The sequence below is a fragment of the Hyla sarda genome, chromosome 5, assembly GCF_029499605.1.
Source record: "Hyla sarda isolate aHylSar1 chromosome 5, aHylSar1.hap1, whole genome shotgun sequence".
Taxonomy (NCBI): domain Eukaryota; kingdom Metazoa; phylum Chordata; class Amphibia; order Anura; family Hylidae; genus Hyla; species Hyla sarda.
In genome coordinates, this window is record NC_079193.1 from 270,406,020 (window position 1) to 270,434,004 (window position 27,985).

Below are 27,985 nucleotides of genomic sequence, written 5' to 3' on the forward strand. Positions count from 1 at the left end.
ACAACTCCCAGCATGCCCGGACATTAATTGTCCCGTGATGCTCTTCCCTGCAGTAAGTCATGAGAAGAGGCGATACCACAGCAACAATAAAAAAAAAAACCTCCCCGTTCCAGGGACAAGAATGGACTATCCCAGGCCACGAGGATTCGCGTTCTCCTCTGGTTTAGTCCGGGCGGTCATGTGACACTGAAGAGTCGGTCGCGGAAGAGGCCGGTCATGTGACGCGGGTTCCTATAGTGAGGGGGCGGGGTCTGACACTAGTGCTGGGGTCTGCGCCTCTCCCTCGGTAGTTGCAGGCAGTGGTCACGGCACCCGCTGTCACCCGGCAATGGACAGCGACGACTTCTACCTGGAGCTCAGTGACAGGCCGGTCCTGTTTGAAAAAGCCACCAGTGTGAACAGCGTCTTCTTCGATGAGGCCAATAAACAGGTGACTGTGTTTCCCAACCAGGGTGCCTCCAGCTGTGGCAAAACTACAACTCCCAGCATGCCCGGACAGCCGTTGGCTGTCCGGGCATGCTGGGAGTTGTAGTTTTGCCACAGCTGGAGGCCCACAGTTTGTAGACCACTGGTATAATGGCTGCAAGTCTTGTGACTGTGAGTCTGATGATCAGAACTGATCGTTGGGTCATCAGACCTGCAGTTGGACCATGAATTGAGGCCTAAATATCCAATAACATTTCCATATGATTCTAGTGTGAACACAGCCTAAGGAAACACTTTTGACATTTCCTAGAGACCTGTCAAAAAAAGTTTTGATAGGTCGGGGTCTGTGTGTTCAGATCTAAGCTCCTTCATGTGACAGAGACCAACTTATATTGCGAGTCTATGGGTTTGTGTCTGTCACATGTACAGAGAGCAGGGATAGGAGCGCTCAGTGCCCCCTTTTCTCCTGACTCGTTCTTAGTCTCCGAATGATCCAAAATGTTGTCGTGTCTCTAGGACATGTCAAAAGTTTTGGCAAGTGACGGTCTGACGGGCACATATTAAAACGTTACTGTAAGTCAAATGGGCGCTGTCAGATACAACAACCTTTGATATGTTGTAAAGCATGTATAACCAATAGGTTTGGCAATTGCTTTCATTAGAAAATGTTCAGTATTTCATACTGAAAAAGCCGCCCGGCCTGCTTGGACTCATACTAGTCCTGCTGTGTCCATGCATCATCACCTATGTCATGGACACACTTCCTTGATTGACAGCTGTGAGTGCAGGGCTCAAAGCTGGAGGAAAAATCCTCCCACTGTCATCTTGTGTCCCGCTACTGTCAGTGAGGACAAGCTGGGAGTTGTAGTTTTGCTAATGCTAGGGGAGATGTGAGCAGACAGCATACTGAGGGAGGGGGCGGAGACCTGCACAGTGAGGCCACGCCCCCTCCCTTTGAGAGGAATTGAGACTAGTGAGCTGAATTAAAAGTGTAATAAAATAAATAAATAAAGGTGATAGACACATAAATGTTAAATGCACATGGTCAGGATTAGGCAATATATATTTAAAAAAAATACATTTTTGTTGGATCTGACGGGTACACTTTAAAGGACATCTGCAGTGAAAAAAAAACGCATCCCCTATCCACAGGATAGGGGATGTGTCTGATTGCAGGGGGGGGGGGGGGTCCGACCGCAGGGACCCCCAGCAATCTCCCGAACGGGGCCCCGGCACTGCTGCGCTGTGCGCTGGCTAATGCGCGTAGCCCCCCTTCATACAGCTCTATGGGAGAGGCGGGGAGGCATGAACGCTGCCTCCCCGCCCCTCCCATAGAGATACATGGAGGGGGCGTAACGGCCGCAACGTCATACTGTGGCTGACACGCCTCCTGCGTGGGAGAGCTGCAGGCCCCATGCAGGAGACCGCGGGGGGGGGTTATCAAGTCCCAGCACTCAGACACTTATGCCCTATCCTGTGGATAGGGGATATGTTTTTTTGCTGCAGATTTCCTTTAATCAGACTTTTCAAAACTTGTCATAGCTTTAGATTGGTCGGGGTCTTGGTGCTAAGACGTCCTCTGATCTTTAGATATAGCTAGGTGAAGCACATGGCAGCAAGCTTCACTCTCGACTCTGTGCCCAGTCCATCTGATTTTCGGGAAATGGGCTCTGTTCTAGTCTATTCAGCTGTCTCATGCAATGAGCGCTGAGGTGAGTGACGCACACTGCCACGTACTTTACCCGATATAACTAAAGATTGGAGAAGGTATCAGCACTGAGACCCTGACCAATCTTATAGGGGGGGTCCAGTGAAATACAACTTATTCTCTATCCACAGCATAGGGGATAAGTGTCTGATCATGGGGGGTCCGACCGCTGGGACCCCACACGATTTCCTGAGTGGAACCCCTGGCTGCGATCAGACACTTTTCCCCTATCCTATGCATAGGGGATAAGTTGTATTTCACCTCTTTAACTTTTGACATGTTTGTGCAGCACATCAACAGTTAAAAGTGTACGTAAATATTCACATAACTTCTGACATGTCATAGGCTTTAAAGGGGTACTCCGGTGAAAACCTTTTTTCTTTTAAATCAACTGGTGGCAGAAAGTTAAACATATTTGTAAATTACTTCTATTAAAAAATCTTAATCCTTCCAGTACTTATTAGCTGCTGAATGCTACAGAGGAAATTCCTTTCTTTTTGGAACACTGATGACATCACGAGCACAGTGCTCTCTGCTGACATCTCTGTCCATTTGAGCAACCATGCATAGCAGATTTATGCTAAGGGCAGCAAGGTGGTTCGGTGGTTAGCACTGCTGCCTTGCAGTGCTCTGGACTTGGGTTCAAATCCCCCTAAGGACAACAATAAATGAACATTATTATTATTATAATAACGTCAGCAGAGAGAACTGTGGTCTTGATGTCATCAGAGAGTATTCCAAAAAGAAAATAATTTCCTCTGTAGTATTCAGCAGCTAATAAGTACAGGAAGGATTCAGATTTTTTAATAGAAGTAATTTACAAATATGTTTAACTTTCTGCCACCAGTTGATTTAATAGAAAAAATGTTTTCACCGGAGTACCCCTTTAACATGACTTTGTTCCTAGATGTTCTGTGAGACCTCTTTATACTTACCTCTTTCTTTTGCTATGTGACATTTGGTTTTGCGGACATAAAATCTGTTCCATATAACAAGGACGACTGTTCTCTTGAAGGTGTTTGCTGTACGATCTGGTGGAGCCACCGGCGTTGTGGTAAAGGGGCCGGAAGACAGAATTCCCATCTCTTTCAGGTAACATTGTCCCAGTGCTAGAATTTATTTTCTGGTTTCTTGTTAGTGTTACTTTATTTACGGTACAAATGATGAAAAGTTACCAGATGGGGGTGTTAAAGGGGTATTCCAGAGATATTTTCTCCATTTAAAACTTCTCATGATTTGAGGAGAAAATAAAGAAATATATTGGGCATCTGGCAATCTGTCTGTCTATTTATATATTATACTTGTTATAGGCCAGGAGTATTGTAGTGATCAGACATGGCCGCTACATAATGTATGACACTGTGCGTATAAACAGTGAATGCACTCCAATTGTACAGTATACCTCGCCAAAAACATAGTGTGAATTGCGCCTTAGTGTACAGTAGGGCTGGGCAGTATACCGGTTCATACCGAAATTTTTGTGCTGCACGAAATGAATTTTAACCCATACCGCAATACCGGTTTGGCCCCTCCCCCTTGGAAATGAATGAATCAGATCAGCGCTGTGCTGTCCCCACATTGGGGAATTAATCCTATGTGACCTGTGAGCGCTGTTCTGCCCCCCAATTAATTATCAGCCCAGCGCTGTCCCCATCAGGGTACTACTCACATGTCACCTGCATGCCCTGCCCTCCTCGTCCTGTTTGTTGAGGCCGCCGGTGCTGACACTCTATATCAGTGGTCTCCAACCTGCGGACCTCCAGATGTTGCAAAACTACAACTCCCAGCATGCCTGGACAGCCTTTGGCTGTCCGGGCATGCTGGGAGTTGTAGTTTTGCAACATCTGGAGGTCCACAGGCTGGAGACCACTGCTCTATACTGTGCGGTATCCCTATGCCCAGGCTGCAAAAAATAAACAAAATTTAACTTTGACTCACCTCCCGTTGGTCCGGTACCGGCCTCACTTGTTTCCTGGGGACGGGAACGTTGGACAGCCATCAGCCTATCACCGGCCGCAGCGATGTTCCGCCTCGGCCAGTGATAGGCTGAGCTCACTGTCATGTAAGGAGCCGGCTTCTTACATGACAGTGGGCTCAGCCTATCACCGGCCAAGGCGGAACATCGCTGCGGCCGGTGATAGGCTGACAGCTCTTCGATGTTCCCGTCCCCAGCGTAAGGCCGACGTAGGTGCGTTAAAGTTTATTTTGTTTACCTTCTGCAGTCCGGGCATAGGGATACCGCACAGTATAGAATGTCAGTGCCGGCGGCCACAACAAACAGGACGAGGAGGGCAGCACTTGCGGGTGATATGCGAGTATTTACCCTGATGGGGATGTGGGCTGATAATTAATATTGGGGGGGTATTGGGAAATACCGTTATATACCGTGGAACCGCCAAAAGTTTACAAATTACCGTGATACACACATTTGGTCATACCGCCCAGCCCTAGTGTACAGTTTTCTATACAACTTACTTTTGAGTTGTTGTAATATTACTTATTGTTTTCTCTAGGATGGTAGACAAGGGAGAGGTGAAGTGCATAAAATTTTCCCTGGGAAACAAAATTTTGGCTGTACAAAGGACCAATAAGACTGTGGTGAGTATGTGGCCTGTACCCTATCAGTCCTAGTTATATTGGAACATTCTCCTAATAGTGTGTTCCAGTCTATAACTCTATACAGGGAGCTGGATAGAAGGAGCACCGTATGGACATTGTACCTGTATCCTGCAGTCATTTGATTACTCTGATGTTACTGACTAGAGATGAGCGAACTTACAGTAGATTCGATTCGTCACGAACTTCTCGGCTCGGCAGTTGATGACTTTTCCTGCATAAATTAGTTCAGCTTTCAGGGGCTCCGGTGGGCTGGAAAAGGTGGATACAGTCCTAGGAGACTCTTTACTAGGACTGTATCCACCTTTTCCAGCCCACCGGAGCACCTGAAGGCTGAACTAATTTATGCAGGATAAGACCTCAACTGCCGAGCCGAGAAGTTTGTGACGAATCGAATTTACTGTAAGTTCGCTCATCTCTATTACTGACGCACAATCCCCACACGATGAGGGACAGGTATAGAGTTCTCATCTACCATGGACAGAATATCTATTCTCAGGGACTGAACATTAGTGGGTATAGTATAAAGTATGAGCTCATACAATGACAACTAGAGAAAGAAAGGTAGAAGGCGCTCCATGTGTAGAACCTCTCGGTCAGGTAAAGAGGGGAAGGGAACCATCCACAGCCGCTTACCAGAATCGGTGTGTGAACTAACACACAACAATGGACAGCGTGTGAAGGTAATAACCAAGTCGTCCGCAGCATTCCTGAGAATGAGGAGACCATGAAGTGACTGAAGATGCAGGAATATTTCCGGCCATGGACGAACACTGACAGGAGAGCGATAGGTAAAATAACCAGGTGGGTTTATTGAACAGAGATGCAACGCGTTTCGCTGCGCATGCGCAGCTTCATCAGGCATATCAAGTAGGGCAATCGCACAGGGTATATACCCGTAGGGATTAACCCTTTACAATATTCACAATACAATAATGGAGCCCACAGAAAGATGCATTTAAAAGTAATGTTCTGTGTACCAAAAAGTGTGTGTGTATGTATATATGTATGTATATATATATATATATATATATATATTCTCCTGTGGCTATATATATATATATATATATATATATATATATATATATATATACACACACACACATTCTTATCACAAAAGAGAAAAACAAATATATATATATATATATATATATATATATATAATATGTTTGAATGATAACACACAATCGATTAAATAAATACTTTATCGGGCAAATCCACATTAATGTGAACGGCCAGAAAAACTGTTTAATAAACAGCAAGTAATCAGCTGAATAGATGATGTTTTGTTATCGGACAAATCTGCATTAATGTGAACGGACCAAAAATACTATAACGAAAAAATACAGAAAAAGGATTACCTAAAATGAACAAACATTTTCCATAGATCAAAAAAATATAATTTAGCGAGGGTTTTCTATAGATTCATTATAACCTTATGGGGTCAATGTACCGAGCTTGTGAGTCCAAAAGGATTCACGGATTATTAATCTTTGAAATCTATTTGGGATTTCTAAAGGGATAGATGAACAATAAAATGAACTATACTTGAATCTCTCCATCCGATCACTGCAGGCTGCCCTGTCTGTTATAATGCTTTGGTCTTATAGACAGGACAAGAGTGAGCACAGAGGAGTGCTAGTCCTGCCTTCAGCTCCTGGACTTTGTCCCAGCCAGTGCTTATAGCTGTGTGTTTTTTTATTAGCCACACTCTCTATAAAAATGAGGAACATTTTCTTATGAAGTATATTAGAAAGGTTAAAGGGGTACTCCCGTGGAAAACTTTTTTATTTTTTATTTATTTTTTTTAAATCAACTGGTGCCAGAAAGTTAAACAGATTTGTAAATTACTTCTATTAAAACATCTTAATCCTTCCATTACTTATTAGCTGGAAATGGTTTATTAGAAATTAGAGGAAATTATTTTCTTTTTGGAACACAGAGCTCTCTGCTGACATCACGAGCAAAGTGCTCTCTGCTGACATCTCTGTCCATTTGAAGAACTATTAGGAGTAGGAGAAAATCCCCATAGCAAATATATGCTGCTCTGGACAGTTCCTAAAAATGGACAGAGGTGTCAGCAGAGAGCACTGTGGTCATGATGTCAGCAGAGAGCTCTGTGTTCCAAAAAGAAAACCATTTCCTCTGTAGTATTCAGCAGCTAATAAGTACTGGAAAGATTAAAACATTTTAATAGAAGTAATTTACAAATCTGTTTAACTTTCTGGCACCAGTTAATAAAAATAAAAAAAATCCACGGGAGTACCCCTTTAATGTTTTGCCAAGATGTACAACATATCAAAAGTTTTTATTTTTATTTTTTATTCTGGCAGTGCCCATTTAACGCCCTAATGGTGCTCATACATTTTAGATAAATGTTGGCTGAATTCACTGATTTTAGTGCAATTGGCCAACTACTGATTGTATACGAGTCTGTGCTGTCTCCACCCCCCCAATGGCAGATGTTAGTGGATTTCGACATGCCTGATCAACTGCCTAGTGTAGTTCATAATATGGTGTCTGTACCTGTGTGTGACGGTTTTCTCACAATTCTTATGTGATTTTCACTCCAATATTTATTTTTACCAGCATACAAAATGACTGCTGTCTCCCAGCTTGCAATGTGGCCGAGACCTGACTCACTAGTCAGCTGATGACAGGGAGCCTGTCTGCTTCAATGGGTGGAGGGATCGCTTGGTGGGAGAGAGATCAATCTGCAACTAATATAACAGCTGTAGGCACCCTGATTGAAAACCACACTGATTTGAATGGATGCTGCTCATTTATGTTTCAATGGGTGGGGTGGCTGATGTGTGAGGGGGAGCAAAATGGAATTGTGGGATTTGTAGTCAAAAAAAGAAAAGTCAAACAGGAAATACCAGTTCACAAAAAGCTAGCCACAGTATTATGGTAATCTCACAACACAGCCATTTATCCCCAAGACACGTGCAGATCCTTCCTAGGCATGTCCATTACTGTCTGCCAGGTACGTACTAAAATCACCTTATGCTGGAGAACCCCTTTTAAACGCTAAGAACACTAGTATAAAATCCATCATCTGTTTTTCTATTTTCGATCAGTGGTTTTGAAAGATTACGGTAATTTTATCTTTTTAAATCTAAATAATCATTTGGTTTTCTTATATTTTCATTCACAGGATTTTATTAATTTAATCCAAGATTATTCTCAATTGGAATATTCTCAGGAATGTAAGGTAAGCCGGACATTGCTTTCTTGAGAATTTAAAAGGAATCTGTCAGCTGTATTTGCTACTAAGAGCTGCAGACACTGTTGTGGATAGATGTTAGGGTACAAAAGCAAACTGTCCCAGTCCTGGAGCTGATGGTGGCTGTCACACAGCATAGCCATTCCCTTTTTCCAGGGCTCTTTACATCAACCAAGAAGGGTCTAGGACAGTGTCTCCCAACCAGGGTCCCTCCAGCTGTTGCAAAACTACAACTCTCAGCATGCCCGGACAGCCGAAGGCTGTCCGGGCATGCTGGGAGTTGTAGTTTTGCAACAGCTGGAGGCACCCTGGTTGGGAAACGCTGGTCGAGGAGCTGTGCCACTCGAGCAGCTCAACACTGCTTCTTTAACACTTGGCTGAAAATAAAAGTGATTTCTCTGACGTTTCATTGTGGGACACAGGAGACCATGGGTACAGGCTGCTGTCATTAGGAGACCGAAACTCAGCAGTTTGTTCCCGCCTTCTTTTTTTTCTGGCTGTCACCTTTTTATTTTGCTTCGTTACTCAGGTCTTGTTAGGAAGTTTTATTGGCAGTAGTGCCTCATTCATCCTTTTTTGTTTTGGCAATTTTCTTGCCCCACTCCAGGGATTGCTTTTGGACATCGAATGGTCTCCTGTGTCCCCCGAATTAAACGATTCAAGGAGTACTCCGGGGGAAAACAAATTTTTTTTTTTCAAATCAACTGGTGCCAGAAAGTTAAACAGATTTGTAAATTACTTCTGTTTAAAAATCTTAATCCTTCCAGTACTTATCAGCTTCTGTATACTACAGAGGACGTTGTTTAGTTCTTTTTTGTTTGAAAACAGTGCTCTCTGCTGACACCTCTGTCCGTGTAAGGAACTTTCCAGATCAGGAGAGGTTTGCTATGGGGATTTACTCCTGCTCTGGACAGTTCTTGACATGGACAGAGGTGTCAGCAGAGAGCACTATGGTCAGACTGAAAAGAACTATACAATTTCCTGTGGAGCATACAGCAGCTGATAAGTACTGGAAGGATTAAGATTTTTTTTTTATAGAAGTAATATACAAATCTGTATAACTTTTTTGGCACCAGTTGATTTGAAAATAAATGGTTTTCCACTGGAGTGCCCCTTTAAGAAATGAGAATTTTCTGTACTCACTATAAAATCTCTTTCTCTTGGTCTTAATTTGGGGACACAACACCCACCCTTATGTTTCTTCTTTTGCCTGATTCACACTCATATGGTTGACTTCTACTGCAGTGGGTGGGTATATACTGCTCAGGAATTGTCACTCCCTTTATTTGACTTGGTGTCAGTGCCTCCTAGAAGTAGCAGCCTATATCCATGTTGTTTTTAGAGATGAGCGAAATTACAGTAATTCGATTCGTCACAAACTTCTCGGCTCGGCAGTTGATGACTTTTCCTGCATAAATTAGTTCAGCTTTCAGGTTTTCCTGTGGGCTGGAAAAGGTGGATAAAGTCCTAGGAGAGAGTCTTTTAGGACTGTATCCACCTTTCCCAGCCCACCGGAGCACCTGAAAGCTGAACTAATTTATGCAGAATAAAGTCAGCAACTGCCGAGCCAAGAAGTTCGTGACGAATCAAAATACTGTAACTTCGCTCATCTCTAGTTGTTTTCCTCTAATTCTGCTTTATTATGGTATTACTGTATCTCACGTTCCTGCCACAGCCGGTTCACCAAAGGACTGTAGGTGGCAGTGAGAGGGTTACACAGATAATGCTTAACAAGCTCTAAATATCATATTTACTTTTTTTTCTCTAGACAAAAAATGCAAGGATTCTGGGATTCTGCTGGACCAGCGCCACAGAGATTGTGTTCATAACGGACCAAGGCATTGAGTTCTATCAGGTACGGCTGTTATTATTGCGAAGCCGCAGATGTCACGTTTTACTGCTGTATGGCTGGTTGGGTAATGTTTTAATAATCCTTTTATCCTATAACCCAGATTAGATTCTCTAGATTACTTTAATTATTTTTCTTAAAGCGAAACTCCAGCCCTAAAGTTTATTGTACAAGGGGCAGTAGCAGGGTCAAGCGAAACAGCCGCTGTGCTCCTACTGTGGCTCCGTTTCCCGCTAATCTCTCTGCTCTATTCTTGGCATGCTGTATTGTCAACAGCCGTTTCACGCGTGGGTTTGCGGTTTAACACGTAAGTCACTTTATGTAGCTCTGAGCGTCTCATTGAGTTACATTAATAAGTGACTTCTGCTTCACACACAAAACTATGTGTACAGCAGCTGGTCACAATTTAGCGCCGGAGCCAGGTAATTGGTGGGGGATCGGAGCCGTGCATTAAGAGGGGCAGCGGGACGGCTGTTTAGCTTACTGTACTAATGCCCCTTGGGGGATGGAGTGTCGCTTGAAACACTTTCTCAAAAGAAATATAAAAAAAATGATTCCGTAAACACAAATTCTGCTTAGTCGTATTACACATGGATAGATGCTGCATAATTCTGAGTAATTTTGAAGTTAATAAAAATCATTTTTTAGTGTTTTGATTTGTGAGGACAGGTATGTAGACATCATGATGATAAATCACGTCGTACATTGGCTTCTTTCATGCCACTCCTACAGACATTCCCATGACATTTATTTTTCAGAAGCTTCCTATTTCTTTTAAAGGGGTACTCCGGTGGAAAACATATTTATTTATTTATTTATTTTTTAAATCAACTGGTGCCAGAAAGTTAAACAGATTTGTAAATTACTTCTATTAATAAATCTTAATCCTTCCAGTACTTATATGCTGAATACTACAGAGGAAATGATTTTCTTTTTGGAACACAGTGCTCTCTGCTGACATCACGAGCACAGTGCTCTCTGCTGACATCTCTGTCCATTTTAGGAACTGTCCAGAGCAGCATATGGGGATTTTCTCCTACTCTGGACAGTTCTTAAAATGGACAGAGATGTCAGCAGAGAGCACTGTGCTCGTGATGTCAGCAGAGAGCTCTGTGTTCCAAAAAGAAAAGGATTTCCTCTGTAGTATTCAGCAGCTAATAAGTACTGGAAGGATTAAGATTTTTTAATAGAATTCATTTACAAATCTGTTTAACTTTCTGGCACCAGTTGATTTAAAAAATAAATAAATAAATAAAAAGAAAGTTTTCCACCGGAGTACCCCTTTTATTGTTTAATTCAGATATAAGTAAAGCTCTGTTTACACTGCCATTATTTGGATCATCATCACAAATCCTGTTAACAACAGTGCAGTATTCAGCACTATTATTACCGTCAAACAGACTCTAGGAAGGAGCCTAACTCCATTATGTGTTGTAGGTGTCCATCCTGGGACAGATCACCACTTCAATGGACAGCTCGATTATTGTGTAATTGTTGTTGGCACACTGGATACTGTGCCATGACTAAGAACCGCACGGCTCGAAACGCGTCGGCGTTTCAGCTTTTCTTTTTAACCTCACGTGGATTTTTGTTGTTCCCTATTTTTAATATGGATTAATTACATTTTGGACTTTTAAATATTATTTCTATTTGGGAGCTGGAGCATCTGCACCTTTTCTTCATTTGATATTGTTGTTGGCACAGCCATTTATGTGTCCCCACTATTGAATTGTATTGATTTCAGGTATTGGCTGAGAAGCGGTCCTTAAAGCTGTTGAAGAGTCAGAGCATTAACGTGAACTGGTACATGTATTGTCCAGAGAGCTGTGTGATCCTGCTGTCTACTGCCAACCTCTGCAATGTGCTGCAGCCATTACATTTCAGAGTGAGTCCAGATCCTGTTCTCATATTTGTTTCCTTGTCTATAACAAATTCCTGTTGTGGTGTTCAGAGCAGTGTTTTCCAACCAGGGTGCCTCCAGTTGTTGCAAAACTACAGCTCCCAGCATGCCCGGACAGCCGAAGGCTGTCCGGGCATGCTGGGATTTGTAGTTTTGCAACAGCTGGAGGCACACTGGTTCAGCATGTGACCTGTAGTAGCTCAGGAGTCAGTACTCCAGAGGATGAACACCAGTCCCGGTCATGTGCTGGATGAACAGGTGCCCGGCTTGTTACACTACAGTTATCACCAATGTGTAAGGACCCGTTCACACTGCAGAGATTCTGCATGGAAATTCTGCACGGAATCTGCTTGCAGCAGCCTCACATTGATTTCCAAGAAATTCTGCTGCTTAGTTCACAGATCCATTGCGAAACTTCCAACAAGGAATTGGATTCCGGCAGAAAATAGAAAATTTTCCACTAGGAATCCACTAGGAAAGTGCTGTGTGTCAATGGGCATTCCTTGCTGAATTTCCTTAGTGTGAATTGGCCTTAACCCCTTAAAGGGGCATTCCAGGCCAAAACTTTTTTTTATATCTCAACTGGCTCCGGAAAGTTAAACAGATTTGTAAATTACTACTATTAAAAAATCTTAATCCTTCCAATAGTTATTAGCTTCTGAAGTTGAGTTGTTGTTTTCTGTCTAATTGCTTTCTGATCTTCCCATCATGCACAGCTCCCGGGACGTGACATCATCATTGAGCAGTTAGACAGAAAACTTCAGAAGCTAATAACTATTGGAAGGATTAAGATTTTTTAATAGAAGTAATTTACAAATCTGTTTAACTTTCCGGAGCCAGTTGATATATAAAAAAAGGTTTTGCCTGGAATAACCCTTTAAGGACGGAGGGTTTTTCCATTTTTGCACTTTCGTTTCTGCCTCCTTTCCTTCTAAAAATCATAACCCTTTCAATTTTGCACCTAAAAATCCATATGATGGCTTATTTTTTGCGCCACCAATTCTACTTTGTAATGATATCAGTCATTTTTACCCAAAAATCTACAATGAAATAAATAAAAAAAATAATAATTGTGCAACAAAATTGAAGAAAAAACACCATTTTGTAAGTTTCGGGGGCTTCCGTTTCTACGCAGTGCATTTTTCGGTAAAAATTACACCTTATCTTTATTCTGTAGGTCCATACCATTAAATTGATACCCTACCTATATAGGTTTGATTTTGTCGCACTTCTGAAAAAAATCATAACTACATGCAGGAAAATGTATACGTTTGAAATTGTCATCTTCTGACCACTATAACTTTTTTATTTTTCCACGTACAGGGTGGTATGGCCCCACATTATAGAAAGGGAGTGGGCGGAGGGCGGTACTCCAGTGAAATTTTTTTATTTTATTTTTTTAAATCAGCTGGTGCCAGAAAGTTTAAACAGATTTGTAAATTACTTCTATTAAAAAATCTTAATCCTTCCTGTACTTTTTAGCAGCTCTATGCTACAGAGGAAATTCTTTTCTTTTTGAATTTCTTTTTTGTCTTGTCCTCAGTGCTCTCTGCTGACACCTGATGCCCTTATCAGGAACTCCAGAGCAGGAGAAAATCCCCATAGCAAACCTAAGCTGCTCTGGACAGTTCCTGACACGGACAGAGGTGTCAGCAGAGAGCACTGTGGACAAGACAAAAAAGAAATTAAGAAAAGAAAAGAATTTCCTCTGTAGCATACAGCTGCTAAAAAGTACTGGAAGGGTAAAGATTTTTAATAGAAGTCATTTACAAATCTGTTTAACTTTCGGGCATCAGTTCATTTAAAAAAAAAAAAAAAGTTTTCCACCGGAGTACAAGTCAGGCACCAGTGAGCGTCACATGACCAGGGTAGGCATGTAATTTAAAAACCATGATAGTATCTTAGAAAGTTACATATCTTTTCGAGACGCTATAAGTCGAGATGCTGGAAACATTGACATTGTAAACATTTTGTGCTCAGTATAATTAATGTAATACCTATTAAGATATGTTTTCTGTTTTGTATTTCACAGAGCGGGACAATGGCAAAAATGGCAAAGTTTGAAATAGAGCTGCCGGCATCTACAGCCAAGATAGCCAAGATCTCTGAAAGAGATATCGCGATGGCGTCTATGTGAGTGTTAAGTGAATGACAAGTGTGAAAAGAAGAAAACAACAGAGGTCACTGTGTCTGACATTGCTTTACATTTTTCATTGTTTTGCCATCCATAAAATTCACATAGCAAGTTCTCTTGATAGAGTTAGGCTATGCATTTAGTGTGTGAACTTACCCCCATACCATCACAATTGGCATTGCAGCACCACCCTCATCCAGTCATTCCAATGACTGTGGTCTGTGTACTAGTGCTGGACATGTTAAATATAGTCGTACTGTGAACTATCTGTGTAGTATTCTGTCCTTATAGCCCCTAGACATCTTATCCCCTGATGTCTGATTGCGGGGGTCCCGCTGCTGGGAACCCCCGCGATCTCCCCTGCAGCACCCAGTGTCATCTGTTGCACGGAGCGAAGTTCGCTCCGTGCAGCAGATGACACTGGGTGCTGCAGGGGTGATCGCGGGGGTTCCCAGCAGCGGGACCCCCGCGATCAGACATCTTATCCCCTATTCTTTGGATAGGGGATAAGATGTCTAGGGGCAGAGTACCCCTTTAAATAGCATGTTATTTACTGTTAACATCTTTTCTACAGTTGTTTTCCCATAATAAACTCCCGACTGCTAGGATCCCCACCAAACACAACAAAACGGGTTCTGTGCCCCTCTATTTGAATAGAGCCACAAAGACCTGGCCCTTCCACTATAATCGCCCTTCTTTATTCACTTCAGCACAGTTAAATGGTGGATAAGAGAGATGACCTTCAGCTTCTACATTGATGTAGCTTTGGTCATATGGCAGGTCTAGTGCTTATATTGTTTGCTTTACATACAGCGCCTGATCATTTGATGCTGTTTTTATAAATTTCTTCCCTATTTTCAGATACGGACAGCTCTATGTCTTGTTCTTAAGACATCATGCAAAAGCCTCCAGCAGCCCAGGAGCTGAGGTCGTCCTCTACCACTTGCCTCGGTAATGACCATGATGTATATCAGCCCTGCTTCTGTTCTCTGTTTTTGTGTTTGTCAATTACATTGTGTTCACTGTATGTAAACAATGAAGCAACTAGGCATTACTTATCTTGTATTGATTCTGAATTATAGCCTAGAGCTGCATTCTTAGTTCGGCTGCCTTCAGAGCTGAAGTCTGTCAGCTGAATATCTGCACAAAGCTTCTTCTGGGGATTTACCATCTACAGAGGATTGTGAAGTTCTTTTATTGAATCAAAAAAACAGTAATAACTTAAAGCGTTCCTGTTGTAGTGCAAAAAAAAAAAAAAAAGTGATATGTTACTCAGTACCTAATCCTGATCATGTACATACATTTTTATGTGTCTAGAACGTATATATCCCTAACAAATAGCATTTATATGTTGCTCACTTGCTTTGTGTTCTTGCCTTCTGGAGGGGGCGTGTCCATCTCTCTCCCTCACTGTGATGACTCATCTGCTCTGAGTCTCGGGAGCAGCCTGGCAGACTGCAGGTCACTGTACAGTAGTTTTTATGCATACATTTTCTATCTGTTCTAGCTGGATTCTAATCAGCATAGCTGTCACTATGTGTGTCATTCAGCTTTCACAGACTCCTGAATGTCTGATCAGCTTCTTTGTCATTCAGGAGTCAGAAAGCTTTGGCTGTTCAAACATGCTGAGAGTTGTAGTTTTGCATTGTAACAGCTGGATCAGCAGTGTTTCTAAAGCATTGTGTTAGAGCAGTGTTGCCCTTAGCAGTTGCAAAACTACCACTCCCAGCATGCCCACACATCCTTTGTCTGTAGTTTTGCAAGAGCTGGAGGCACAAAGCTTGAGAATACGCAGCTCTAAAACAGAGTTTTACTCCCAGCTGTTTCAAAACTACAACTCCCATCATGGGAGTTGTAGTTTAGGAACAGCTGAAGGCTGCAGTGGTGAAATGGTGTTCTCCTATACTGGATACCAACACACTTTACTGCCGGTATCCAGTATGCTGCAAAATAGAGTTGTTTGTCTGCATAAAGTACCTGTCTGGCTATTTTCATTTTTTAGTAACATTTAATTTTTTTTAAATAAATGTATATTTAAAAAGTAATCTTTATCAGTATTACTAGAAAATATAAAACGTTTTTCATAATGACAGTGTCTCTTTAAGTAATATTATTTTTTTCCAGTAGCAGTCCTGTCATCACTTGCCATACATTGTTCATGTGATCTAGCCCTGTTCTCACATATAACTGGGACGCAAAGCCATGAATACAAAACAAGTTTGTTCCTTGGGAAGGGATTCTCCAAAGGCAACTGCACAGATGAAGTCTAAGGGGAATTTATCATTCCCTGCGCCAGCACAGAATGGCAAAATTGCGCACATTTTTTTTTGCACAAGCTCCCTTTTTATTATGAAAAGCTCATGTTTCTGTTTGTGTCTTTCTTAGTGAAGGTCCATGTAAAAAGATGCATATCCTGAAGCTTAACAGAACAGGAAAATTTGCTCTAAATGTGGTTGATAATCTGGTTGTTGTCCATCACCAGGATACAGAGGTAAGTTGCATTTAGGTGACAGACATAGCTGTGGAGTTGGTATGGAGGTAACAGTTTGTCTTCTTTGTGCATCTTTCAGACCTCTGTAATCTTTGACATCCGCTTGCGGGGGGAGTTTGATGGCACGGTGACCTTACATCAGCCAGTCCTTCCTGCTCGCTCCATACACCCTTACCAGATACCCATAGCAGGTACAAATGTCTGCAACCAGGGCTGAGAAAAATATAAGGAGTTTACGGACTTCACCTTGACATTTGCCTTGGGGGAGAAATTCCCAAACTGTGGAAACATTGATGACTGTAGGAGGTGTAGTGGAATGACCATTGTTCTGTTGGAGTGTACAGTACCTGTAAAGCTGATCTTCTGCCTGTTCTTCAGTTTATTCGGGCAGAAACATAGGTCCACGGTGGGAGAATGAGTTGCATAGGCAATCATATGGCGGCCAACAAGTTCCGTGCACAGGTTCATTTCTAACTACTAGGATGTGTGCACTGAACTCACTCAGTAACCCATCTGCCTAGCATAGATCTGTGACTCTCCATACCCATTAAGAAGATGTTCTGCTTTACAGACACATTTAAAGGGGTACTCCGCTGCTCAACGTTTGGAACAAACTGTTCCAAGCGCTGGAGCCGGCGTCGGAAGCTCGTGACATCATAGCCACTACATCACACAGGAGAGATTATGCTGTCACGCCCCCTCCCATAGACTTGCATTGAGGGGGTGGGGTGTGACATTATGAGGGGCAGGGCTATGATTTAAGGAGCTCCCGGCTCCAGCGTACGGAACAGTTTGTTAAAGAGGAGTACCCCTTTAACACCTAAATACGAACACTAACACATTGTCTTCCTTCAGGTCCCTCTGCTGTGGCTGGACAGCTCCCTATACAGTGTAAACTCTGTATCCTTTACACCTATGTGGTATTAGAGGAGCGAATGATGTTTTCTGTGCACACACAAACTGTATTATTCATATTTTTATGTTCTCATGCCGTAAATTTGGAATATTTTTTCAGCCTTTCATGGCAGAAAAAATGTCTGTATAGCAATAAATTGATGTTTTTTGCAGTGTGTAAACATGGCATAAGCGAATTTTTGGGGTTGACTATAATTAGTAAATATATAAAATCCAAATGACTATCCAACTGTGGCTACTGCAAGGGATAAAGCTATAAAGCAGCCAGGAAGGCCGCCATGCTCCGGTGGACAAGATGGCAGCACTGCCTGAAAAAACTTAGAATTTCCCTCCATGTGGGAAGCGTAAGTGTCACAGGCTGGATGCTTCTGCAAGAATGGATTCTAGACGGGAAGCGTCTGTGTCAGTGCAGCAAGTGCCGCCTATGACGTTGCATGCTTCCCAGCCAGAGAGGACCCTCTGGCCTGCTGGACCCTCTGTGAGCCCACTGCTCACAGGTACTTAATGGGAGAGGCAGGGGAGAATGGAGGCATTTGTGGGGTGGCGGAAGCCAATTGCTGTGGGAGGATGGAGGCTTGAGGGAGGAGGTCGGAGGAGGATGGAAGCATTTTGCATTTGAGGGTGGGGGGCTGTAGCCATTTGCAGGGGGAGGATGGAGGCATTGGGGGGGGGGGGGGGGGGTCATTGGAGGATGATGGCGCCTTTTAGGAGGGAGGGATGGATGCATTTGAGTGCAGAGCCTAATATGTTTGTGTTGCAGGCTCTGAGGTGAAGAGTTGTGGCAGGAGAAAATAGTCATGATGCCCTGGGCCAGATGGGGGAAAAAAAAAAAATAGGAAAAGTGAACGACTCTGATCAGAGAAGACGTCATCTGTGAGTCCTTGCATATAGCAGCAAGGTAATATACATAGCCAACAGATATAAAGGTTGTCATTAAAAATATTATAAAGCTATTGTGCATTGCTTCTTTTTAGCCATTTTTATTTATATGTTGAATATTATTCGGTAGGGGTGCCTTGCGAAATATTTTTTCCCTATGGGTGCCCTGAGCTCAAAAAGATTGGGAAACCCTATTATATGGGATGCAGAGATAGCAATACCACCTGGGTCCTGGTGTCTTAAGGGCCCAAAGGCCTCTTAGCCACAAAAGACGATGCACAGTGCATGGTAGGTGCTAGGTCCCTGTTACAGACTTTGCATTTCATAGATTGATCTGGACAAGCTGTTTAACGTTTTCTTAACTACTGAAACATATTCCTCTTCCTGGATTGTCTTTCAGCCAGACATCATCATAAGCGCTAGTGAAGGTAAGATTTGATGTGTTGCATAGATGTTAATGGGCAGCCTGTCAATGACCAGAAGGAAATGATCTTGTGATCCCCCATTGGTGTGAGAGCTCAAAAACATAGAAAAAAAATGTAACCTAGATAAACATGTCATATACAATGCATTCAGAAATTTTTAAGACCCTTTCCCCTTTTTTCCGTTGTTATCCCACTTCGTGCGGACTGGTATCGAGAGACAGGGGGGCGCAGCTCATTGCCTGCAGCGGTAATCAGCCCTTTAAATCCTGCAATTAAAGTCAATAGCAGGACTTAAAGGGGTACTCTGCCCCTAGACATCATCCCCTATCCAAAGGCTAGGGGATAACCTGTCTGATTGGTGGCGTCCCGCAGCTGGGACCCCCGCGATCTCAGTGCAGCACTCGTCGTTCGTTTAGAATGCTGAATGCGGGGGTCGTGACATCACAGCCACGCCCCTTGTGATATCACACCACACCCACTCAATGCAAGTCTATGCCACTAGGCCCCCTCCCATAGACTTGCATTAAGGGGTGTGTGGTGTGACGTCACGAGGGGCGTGGCCATGAGGTCACGACCTCCGCCGCCCACTCCAAGCATTCGTTTTAGGAGTACCCCTTTAAAACCATTAAAATAATAATAATTTGTTTTCGTTTCGTCCATGACTTTTTCCTTCTCTTATCTACACAGGATACCTCTGGTATTTGCGCATCAAGCTTCAGCCCATTGTTTACTTGCTCACAGACAAAGGTCGATTGATGGATTTCCTTCTTCAACGTAAAGACTGTAAATCTGTTATTTTATCAGTTTGCTCACAGAGTAAGTACTGGCTTCTATTCATTGTGACAAGACGTATTCCCCGCATGGTTGTGCTTTCTCCTAGAGTTGGGCGAACTTACAGTAAATTGGCTGGTAGCGAACCTCGCAGCTCGGCTGTTGATTACTTTAGTCTGCATAAATTAGTTCAGCTTTCCAAGGGCTCCAGTTGCCTGGAAAAAGTGGATACAGAGCTAGGAGACCTACGACTGTCATCCCAGACTTTTTCCAGGCAACTAGAGCCCTTGGAAAGCTGAACTAATTTATGCAGACTAAAGTAATCAACAGCCGAGCGGCGAGGTTCGCTACCAGCCAATTTACTGTAAGTTCGCTCATCTCTACTTTCTGCTAATGGATTTTGTTCTTCAGTGTTATCGGAAAAGGATAGAGCGCCCCTGCCTGTCATTGCTACAGTCTTCGATAAACTCAACTGTGAATACAAGAAATATCTGGAGGCCGAGCACAGCTACACATTGGTTAGGAAAACTTGATGACATTTCTTTTTTTGTTACATTTACCCCCGTTATAATGTTAGTAAAGGAGTACTCTATAGGAAAACTTTTTATTTTATTTTATTTTTTTTTAAATCAACTGGTGCCAGAAAGTTAAACAGATTTGTAAATTACTTCTATTAAAAAATCTTTATCCTACCAGTACTTATTAGCAGCTGTATGCTACAGAGGAAATTTCTTTTTTTTGTCTTGTTCACAGTGCTCTCTGCTGACACCTCTGTCCATGTCAGGAACTGTTCAGAGCAGGAGAAAATGCTCATAGCAAACCTATGTCGCTCTGGACTGTTCCTGATATGGACAGAGGTGTCGGCAGAGAGCACTGTGGACAAGACAAAGAAGAAATTCAAAAAGAAAAGAATTTCCTCTATAGCACACAGCTGCTAATAAGTACTGGAAGGATAAAGATTTTTTAATAGAAGTCATTTACAAATCTGTTTAACTTACTTGCACCAGTTGATTTAAAAAAAAAAAAAAAAAAAAGTTTTCCACCGGAGTACCCCTTTAACTGATTTCTGTGCTGCAGGCTGTGGAGAGCAGTCAGGGGAGAAGTAACGCCCTTGTGAAAAGACCTGTGCGAGGACAAGCGGTCATAGATCAGTCCGATATGTACACCCAAGTGTTATCTGTCTTCACAGACCGGAAAGTGAGTAAATATACAAATACTGTCAGATTTAGGTGCCTTGTGGAATAAAACATTTGTGACCGTTCCCAGGACTTCATGCGCATGAAAATAATACAGTATACATATGTTTCATATACATATAATGTTATAAGATTTATAGAGATGTCGGGACTGATGGTTTTCTCTTCTGATCAGGAGGCTCCACACAAGTTCATCGTAGCTGTTCTCATGGAGTACATCCGTTCTCTGAACCAGTTCCAGATACCTGTACAGGTGTGTACACACTTCTTATACTATGGACTAGTGTTTCCCAACCAGGGTGCCTCCAGCTGTTGCAAAACTACAACTCCCAGCATGCCCGGACAGCCTTCGGCAGTGTTTCCCAAACCCTGTTTGGGAAACACTGCTATAGACATAAGCAATGTCCTAAAAGAATTGACATGTATCTGAATGGGGTACATAAACAAAAATAGTGATAGTTTTCATTTATAGTTACAATGGCCTCTGTTTACAATATTTTCAGCATACAATGTTTTTTTTCTTAACCATTGTAACTTGAAACCAGACTCAACATACAATGTACAGACAGTCCAGATCTGTGAAACCTGTCAATGGCTGGAAGAACTGTCCAATCATAATGGGCATTTTACTGGTAAAACACCTGTATTACTGAAGTGCATGCACTGACTGGTGTCGGGTAGCGCCCCCTACAGTACAGGGAGGTATTACATATTCTGTACAACTCATTACTCATATGTGCCAGGGTTAGCTCCTCCTTTGGACATCAGGTGAGGGCGGCTCCATTTTCCTTTTTTAGGACATTGCGTGTACTGTACAGGACCCTGAAGCAGCTCCTGTCCTCTACATAGACAGTGATTTACAGCTTCCAGCAGATCTTTCTTACTTTTATATGTAAGGACTTGCTTGAATTAGTTATCCACCTATCTTTCTTTAAAGAGTACCCGTCAAACAATATTTGTTAAACTAACTCAGGAGTAGTTAGGGAATATAATCTAACACCCCTCCTGCCCTTTAAACTATTTCCAGAGCTTTAAAAAGCTCTTTATTATACCTTTCCCCTTGCTCTGATTGTGTGAGCTCCCAGCATGGGAAAGTGGGCGTTCCCCAGCAGACGCAACATCGCTGAAGCCTACGAGACCTGTGCCTCACCATGCCCCACACGCACTTCCTTAATTTGGTCTCCTGCCAGGCTGGGAGGAGACCAAACTAACTGTTTGACTTGTGCAGGGAACAGAACAGAGCCACCTAGTGGCTGTTATTTCAATCACATTTAAAACATATAAAGGTTGAGAATTTTAACAGCAAATAAATAGCAAAGTGTCTTATAATTAAGAAACAAACATTATATTAAAAGTTTTGTTTGGTGACAGGTACTCTTTAATCTTAATGTTTGCCATTGTTTTAATGACGTTTTGGGGTTTCAGACCCAGTTATCAGGTGTCCATAGAGTTATGGTCTCAGCATACAATGGTCATCCTGTAACCAATTAATATTGTAACCTGAGGGACCACTGTATTCCACATAAGGCTGGGTTCACACCTGTATTGAGGCGGTTTGGTGAGTCCATCACAGATTTCTTCAAAAATAGTGGACAAATTAGTAAAGTACGCTGCTCTATTTTGTTAAATAAAAAGAATAGACCCTGTGAAGGCCCTTAATAAAGTCAATGGGGATGTAATGGATCCTCTGCAGCTTTTTATTTTTATTGTTCTGCTTCTGCTCAGAACAGAAAATACAATACAGGTGTGAACCCAGCCTAAAAAGCAGCTTAAACTGTCCATCCAGTAAAGGATTGAGAGGCAGGATATTTCCCTACTTTTACGCCACTGGCCAAGTTAGAGACTATAGGCATTTATTCTATAGATTTTGCGTAAGTACTATGCAAGTCCATGGAATTGGTGCCAAACCCATAGATTAAAGAAGTATCATGTAAAAAAAAAAAAAAAAAAAAATACTTATCCCCTATGCACAGGATAGGGGATACGTTTTAGATCGTGGGGTTCTCCGCAATCTCCTGTTTAGAGCCCCAGCTCTTCTTCATAGCAGTGCATCACGCCCCCCTCCCCAAGCAGGGGCCGCCACGCCCCCTCTATATAACACTATGGGAGAGCTGAAGATTCCTGAACAGCTCTCCCAGAGATATATGGAGGGGGATGGGGGGAGGCGGCGTGACCCGCTGCCCTAAACAGGAGATTTTACATAATACTTTCTCCTTTTAAATGCCATAAAAACAAAACCTTAGTCTTTTATACTGATCTTGAGTTGCATTATGTATTCCAGTCTAGAGCTGAAGTCACAACCCTGCAAACTTCAGAGCTCGCATTTTCTCCGTATCCTCACTTCAGTGTCTGCATAGAGTTTGCTCTTGTGATCTGCCTTCCTAGGATGTACCTGATATAGGGAACATGATCTCATACTAAAATTACTGGTGTTCAGGAGTTGGCGATCGGTCATAACCCTTCTGTTTCCAATACCAACTGGCAGAGCTTGCACTATAATGCATTAGTTATAATGAATTCTGTATATGAAAGAAACATTTCCTCTGGGACCTCCCATGACTACAAGGACCAAAGAATCAAAGCACTTGCTGACACAGCAGAGTCCTTGGGCAAAAACCATCAAGTGGACAAGGCTGTATTTCATGCTCCCCTACAGGGCCATTTGACCAAAAAAGTGTTTGGTTCAGGGAGGGGTGAACCGTCATCCTAGGGCACCAGATATATGGCAATATCGGGTTTAGTGGTTACCATGGGGACATGAGTTACATGGATGACATTACCTACTGCTGCAGTGTTTTCTAACCAGGGCACCAAAGGCTGTCCAGGCATGCTGGGGTAGTTTTGCAACAGCTGGTGGTGCCCTGGTTAGAAAACACTGCAGCAGTAGGTAATGTCATCCATGTAACTCATGTCCCCATGCTGGGAGTTGTAATTTTACAACAGCTGCAGGCTCTCTGGTAGGGAAAAACGGCACTAGTGAAATGTCTGCTTTCATATACCAAATGATGCTTAGCCCTTTTTCTTTTTTTCTAGCACTATCTCTATGAACTGGTGATCAAAACGCTGGTGCAGCACAACCTCTTCTACATGCTTCACCAGTTCCTGCAGTATCATGTGCTCAGCGACTCCAAGCCTCTGGTATGTACTGCTAGCCATAATTGGGAACTGCAGATGTCACATTATTAGAGCTTTGCCTTGTTCAACTTAGATTTTTCCTTCTTCTAAGACAACCAGTGTCATGTGCTTTTTTTTTTTTTTTTTTTTTTTTTTTTTTTTTTTAATTCAGCTTCTGTGAAAACCAATAATTTTTCCACAAAAAAAAAAAAGTCATACAACAAAGTCTGTACATTAGCAATGGTTATTACTTTCTAAGAAGTTGCCTGGGATTAGAAAACGCCATCTTTCTTGGTTATGGGCTGTGTCTGGTTGTGTAATGACAATACCAGAAACAATGTATACAAGTGTGTGTGTGTATATAGAGTAGATCCTTCTTCTAAGGCAGGCATAGGTAACCTTCGGCACTGCAAATGTTTTGGACTACATCTCGCATGATACTTTGGCAGTATTTTGGCTGTAAGAGCATCATGGGAGATGTAGTCCAAAACATCTGCAGTGCCGAAGGTTACCTATGCTTGTTCTAAGGTCTTGTTCACATTGCCGTTGAACTCACTATTGGGAGTTCCTTTAGTTCCATCAAACAGGAGTTTAGCGGAGAAAAAAATAGTGCATGTACCAGATCCTTGACGAACACCATTCAAGTGAATGGAGTCCAACGGGATCCAGCAGTTTCCGTTGGGTTCTGACCCATTTCTGGGTCCCTTCTGCTCAACGAAAAAAAAGAGGTGAACAGACTCTGAATGGGGTGGACGACAGCGGCAGTGAACCTAGCCTAACTCACATGAGAAGTTTTTACTGCCTGAATGAAAATGTCTTCCACTTGCATAGATTTATCATGCATGCCAAATGGTGGGGAACTTTTCATGTCACAGCAGCTGGAGCCATTCACTTTTACTCCATAACATGGCACATTCTGACTATTTTAGCTGAACTATAGAGTCCCCCAACGTAGGCTACGAGAGAGATTTTACGGTGAGTACAAAAAAAAAAAAAATCTTATTTGTCTCGGGTAACGTGCGATGTTTTTTTATCTTTACAGGCCTGTCTCCTGCTTTCTTTAGAAAGTGTCTATCCTCCTGCACATCAGCTTTCCCTTGACATGTTAAAGGTAAAAGAAACTCTGCTAGAATCTTTACATTACATCCCTGGCTCAGAACGGTCAAATATTTGCATCAAATTAGATTGTCTCAGAGTATGGGGTATTCCCATCCCCTATATAAAAGATGATCAGTGAGGGTCCGACCTCTAAGGCCATGTTCACACGGGGGAATGTCCGCAGAGAAAATCTCCAGTGAAGATAGTGGAGCGCCGGCAGAACCTGAGGAATGGAAGAAACCTTTATCGCCTAATAAATAGTGCACACCACGCAAGTGCGGCTGGTGCTCTATTCTCTATGGGGCTTCCAAAAGGTGCTAAATATTCTAAATTAAGCTTTGTTTTTACAGAGACTTTCCACAGCCAACGATGAGATTGTTGAGGTTTTGCTCTCAAAGCACCAAGTTCTGGCAGCTCTGAGATTTGTCCGCAGCATTGGAGGACATGACAGTGCCTCCGCCCGGAAATTCTTAGACGCAGCTAAGCAGACCAGCGATGACATGCTTTTTTATACCGTCTTCCGCTTCTTTGAGCAAAGAAACCTGCGTCTACGTGGGAACTCTAATTTCACACCAGGTTAGTTGTTGTATTGATCCATTAGCATTACCCATAGAGGGTTATTTTATATTAAGAACATATCTGTCAGATATGAGGTAAAAGTCTACATTTGTTATATTCCGATAGGTCACCAATCTGTGCTGACTGATCCCATAATACGTTAATGTTTTTATTAACCCAACCATAGGCCCGGTTCACACTTCATGTTCATTTTGGCCCATTGGTGGGTGGATTTATCATAACATGTGAAGAGGAAAAGGCCTTTAAAAAAAATAGAAGTAGTAATCTGGTTGCTATGGGCAACTGGTCAGCTTTTTCTCTGCACTTGTTCTTTGTGCACGGAATTCATGCACACAGGAATAAGCGACTTTTTTTTGTAAGCACTAGTCACTATTTATCCCAACTGAATGGGCATAATCTGCACCCATGAATGCAGAAAAAAGGTGTCAGAAAAATGTCTGCCCTATATTGCATAGATTATATATCTTAGTGTCAATTGCCTTAAATATAACCATTAACAATAATTAGAATAACCTGTTTATTTTGTGTATTAATTACTAACCAGCCCTGTACAAAGATTTTGTACAGGATCCAAGATTTTCATCTTTTAGAGTTCACATTCTACAGCAGTGTTTCCCAACCAGGGTGCCTCCAGATGCTGCAAAATTACAACTCCCAGCATGCCCGGACAGCCAAAGGCTGTCCGGGCATGCTGGGAGTTGTAATTTTGCAGCATCTGGAGGCACCCTGGTTGGGAAACACTGCTGTAGAATGTGAACTCTAAAAGATGAAAATCTTGGATCCTGCAACTAGCTAGAGCTTACTCTAGACAATGTTCATTGGGAGCTATAGAAATGGTTAAAATATTTATACACACACACACACACATACACTTTACAGGAGCTTGTTAAGATATGAAAGTTGAGCTGTGATTGGTTGCTATGGGAGAAAACACAGACAAGGGGTCCGATTGATAAATCGCCCCCAATGCGTGTATGTTCCAGCATCACGTCCAAATGGCTAAAGATATTTCCATGAAAACTTGGACATGTTACTAATATGTCAACTACAAACATAGCATAGGTAAAATTAAACCTTTCCCACCCCTCTGCAAGTCTGAGAAATATGTTGCTGCATAACTTCCAAACGGCTGTAGATATTTCGATAACTGTCACATTTTACTTATGTCAAAATAGAATAGTTAAATTAACCCTAACCTGCCCCCTTACGTGAAGGATGATTTTTTTTTTTTCAAGTCCCATGCAAGTGTATGGGGCTACTGTTACTTTACTCCATGAGCTCAGTTCTTCATCTCCTGGTGAGTGTGTCAGTCCGGCTTGCAAGCCATACCCCTTTTATTTTCTACCCTTGTGTGCATCAGTCTGGCAAGCCATGCCCCCTTCTATTTCCGGCTAACAAATCTTCATCACAGCTCAGCCAGACCTGTGGACGCGATGTGAGGATGATATGAGGACAGGACATTTTTGACTGAGTACCCCTTGACAACCCATTCCCAATAAATTGTACCCCCATATTAGACATTTTGTAATGATTATATTTTTATATGCTTTACTTTCCTCAATAACAGGCCCCCTGTTCCTCTCCGTCTCCCCAGTCCCCCGTTTTACAAGTGACGTCTTCTCTAACCGGAGTTGTTTACTTTTCTTCACTATCTGGCCTAGACCGCCATTGAGATTTCTCACATACAAGACTTCTCCACAGAACCAGCAAAACAAACATTGTAGGCTTCTTTCTGCAGTACAATACCCACCTATTTACAAACTCCCCATGTTTATTGTTACACAGTACACATATTATTCACTTTGTGTCCCTATAAAGTTGGTAAGTCCCCTCTGTGCCCCCAAATAGCCCCCATATGTAGTTGTAGACCACCATACTGTCCTTCTTTGGTGCTTTACTGGTCTGGGGACCTATTGCTATGGCTCATAGCAGTAGGTCCCCAGTCTGCAGAGGCAGTGGAGCAACAAAACTGATGGTAGTTACTGCCCACAGCAGCCCAGTGCCTGCACTTCCCCTTTGCTGTCCTCTTCCTCCGCTCCTTGGTGCAGTGAAGTCAGCCTACCATTTCTTTCAAAGTGGCCCAGACCAGTAAGAAGTGTCTGCCATTACAGAATTTTTTTTTCCAGTACCCCCTGGAGAACTGCTAAGTACCCCTTGGTGTACTTTTACCCAAGATTGAGAACCACTGGTGTAAAGTAATGTACTACAGCAATTTACTCCAGATTTAACAAAAAACTAACAAACCATTCATTTGACATTTTAATTTAGAAAAAAAAAATATATATACACAAGGACAGTTTAGTTTCCCTTAAAACTAAAACTGGAAGTTCCATGTGGTCAGTGTCCATCCGCTCGAGAGTTTCAATGAACACTGACAGGCAATGCACATGTCAGGCAGCGCCGCTCATTTCACCTCTTTGTTTTCCCTCCAGGAGAACACTGTGAAGAACACGTGGTTTTATTCAAACAACTCTTTGGTGAACAGTCTCTGCTGAAGAGCGCCGCTTCCTAGCCTACATAGAAAAGCTGTAGAAAATATATTTATTACACTATTAATAAAAGTCCATGCGCCCTCTGGTATAAAATGGTAGTCTCTTTTTTTTCCTTCATCTTGCATGTTATTTTCTTATGTAAAATAGTTAATGATTTAGCAACTCA

The 27,985-nt window shown here is 42.4% G+C and overlaps 1 protein-coding gene across 1 annotated transcript; it reads left to right on the forward strand.

The window, feature by feature from the left end:
- The first annotated feature begins 166 nt into the window (after positions 1-166).
- Positions 167-27,912, forward strand: RMC1 (regulator of MON1-CCZ1). The gene is made up of 20 exons (XM_056521725.1): positions 167-430; positions 3,150-3,226; positions 4,648-4,732; positions 7,908-7,964; positions 9,745-9,831; positions 11,570-11,710; positions 13,758-13,858; positions 14,721-14,810; positions 16,245-16,350; positions 16,430-16,541; positions 17,206-17,248; positions 18,517-18,572; positions 19,257-19,385; positions 19,752-19,858; positions 20,418-20,537; positions 20,712-20,789; positions 23,570-23,674; positions 24,693-24,761; positions 25,099-25,324; positions 27,760-27,912. Exons 1-20 carry the CDS (start codon positions 329-331, stop codon positions 27,837-27,839), a joined length of 1,971 nt encoding a protein of 656 aa, XP_056377700.1. The 5' UTR covers positions 167-328; the 3' UTR covers positions 27,840-27,912.
- Positions 27,913-27,985: the final 73 nt, after the last annotated feature.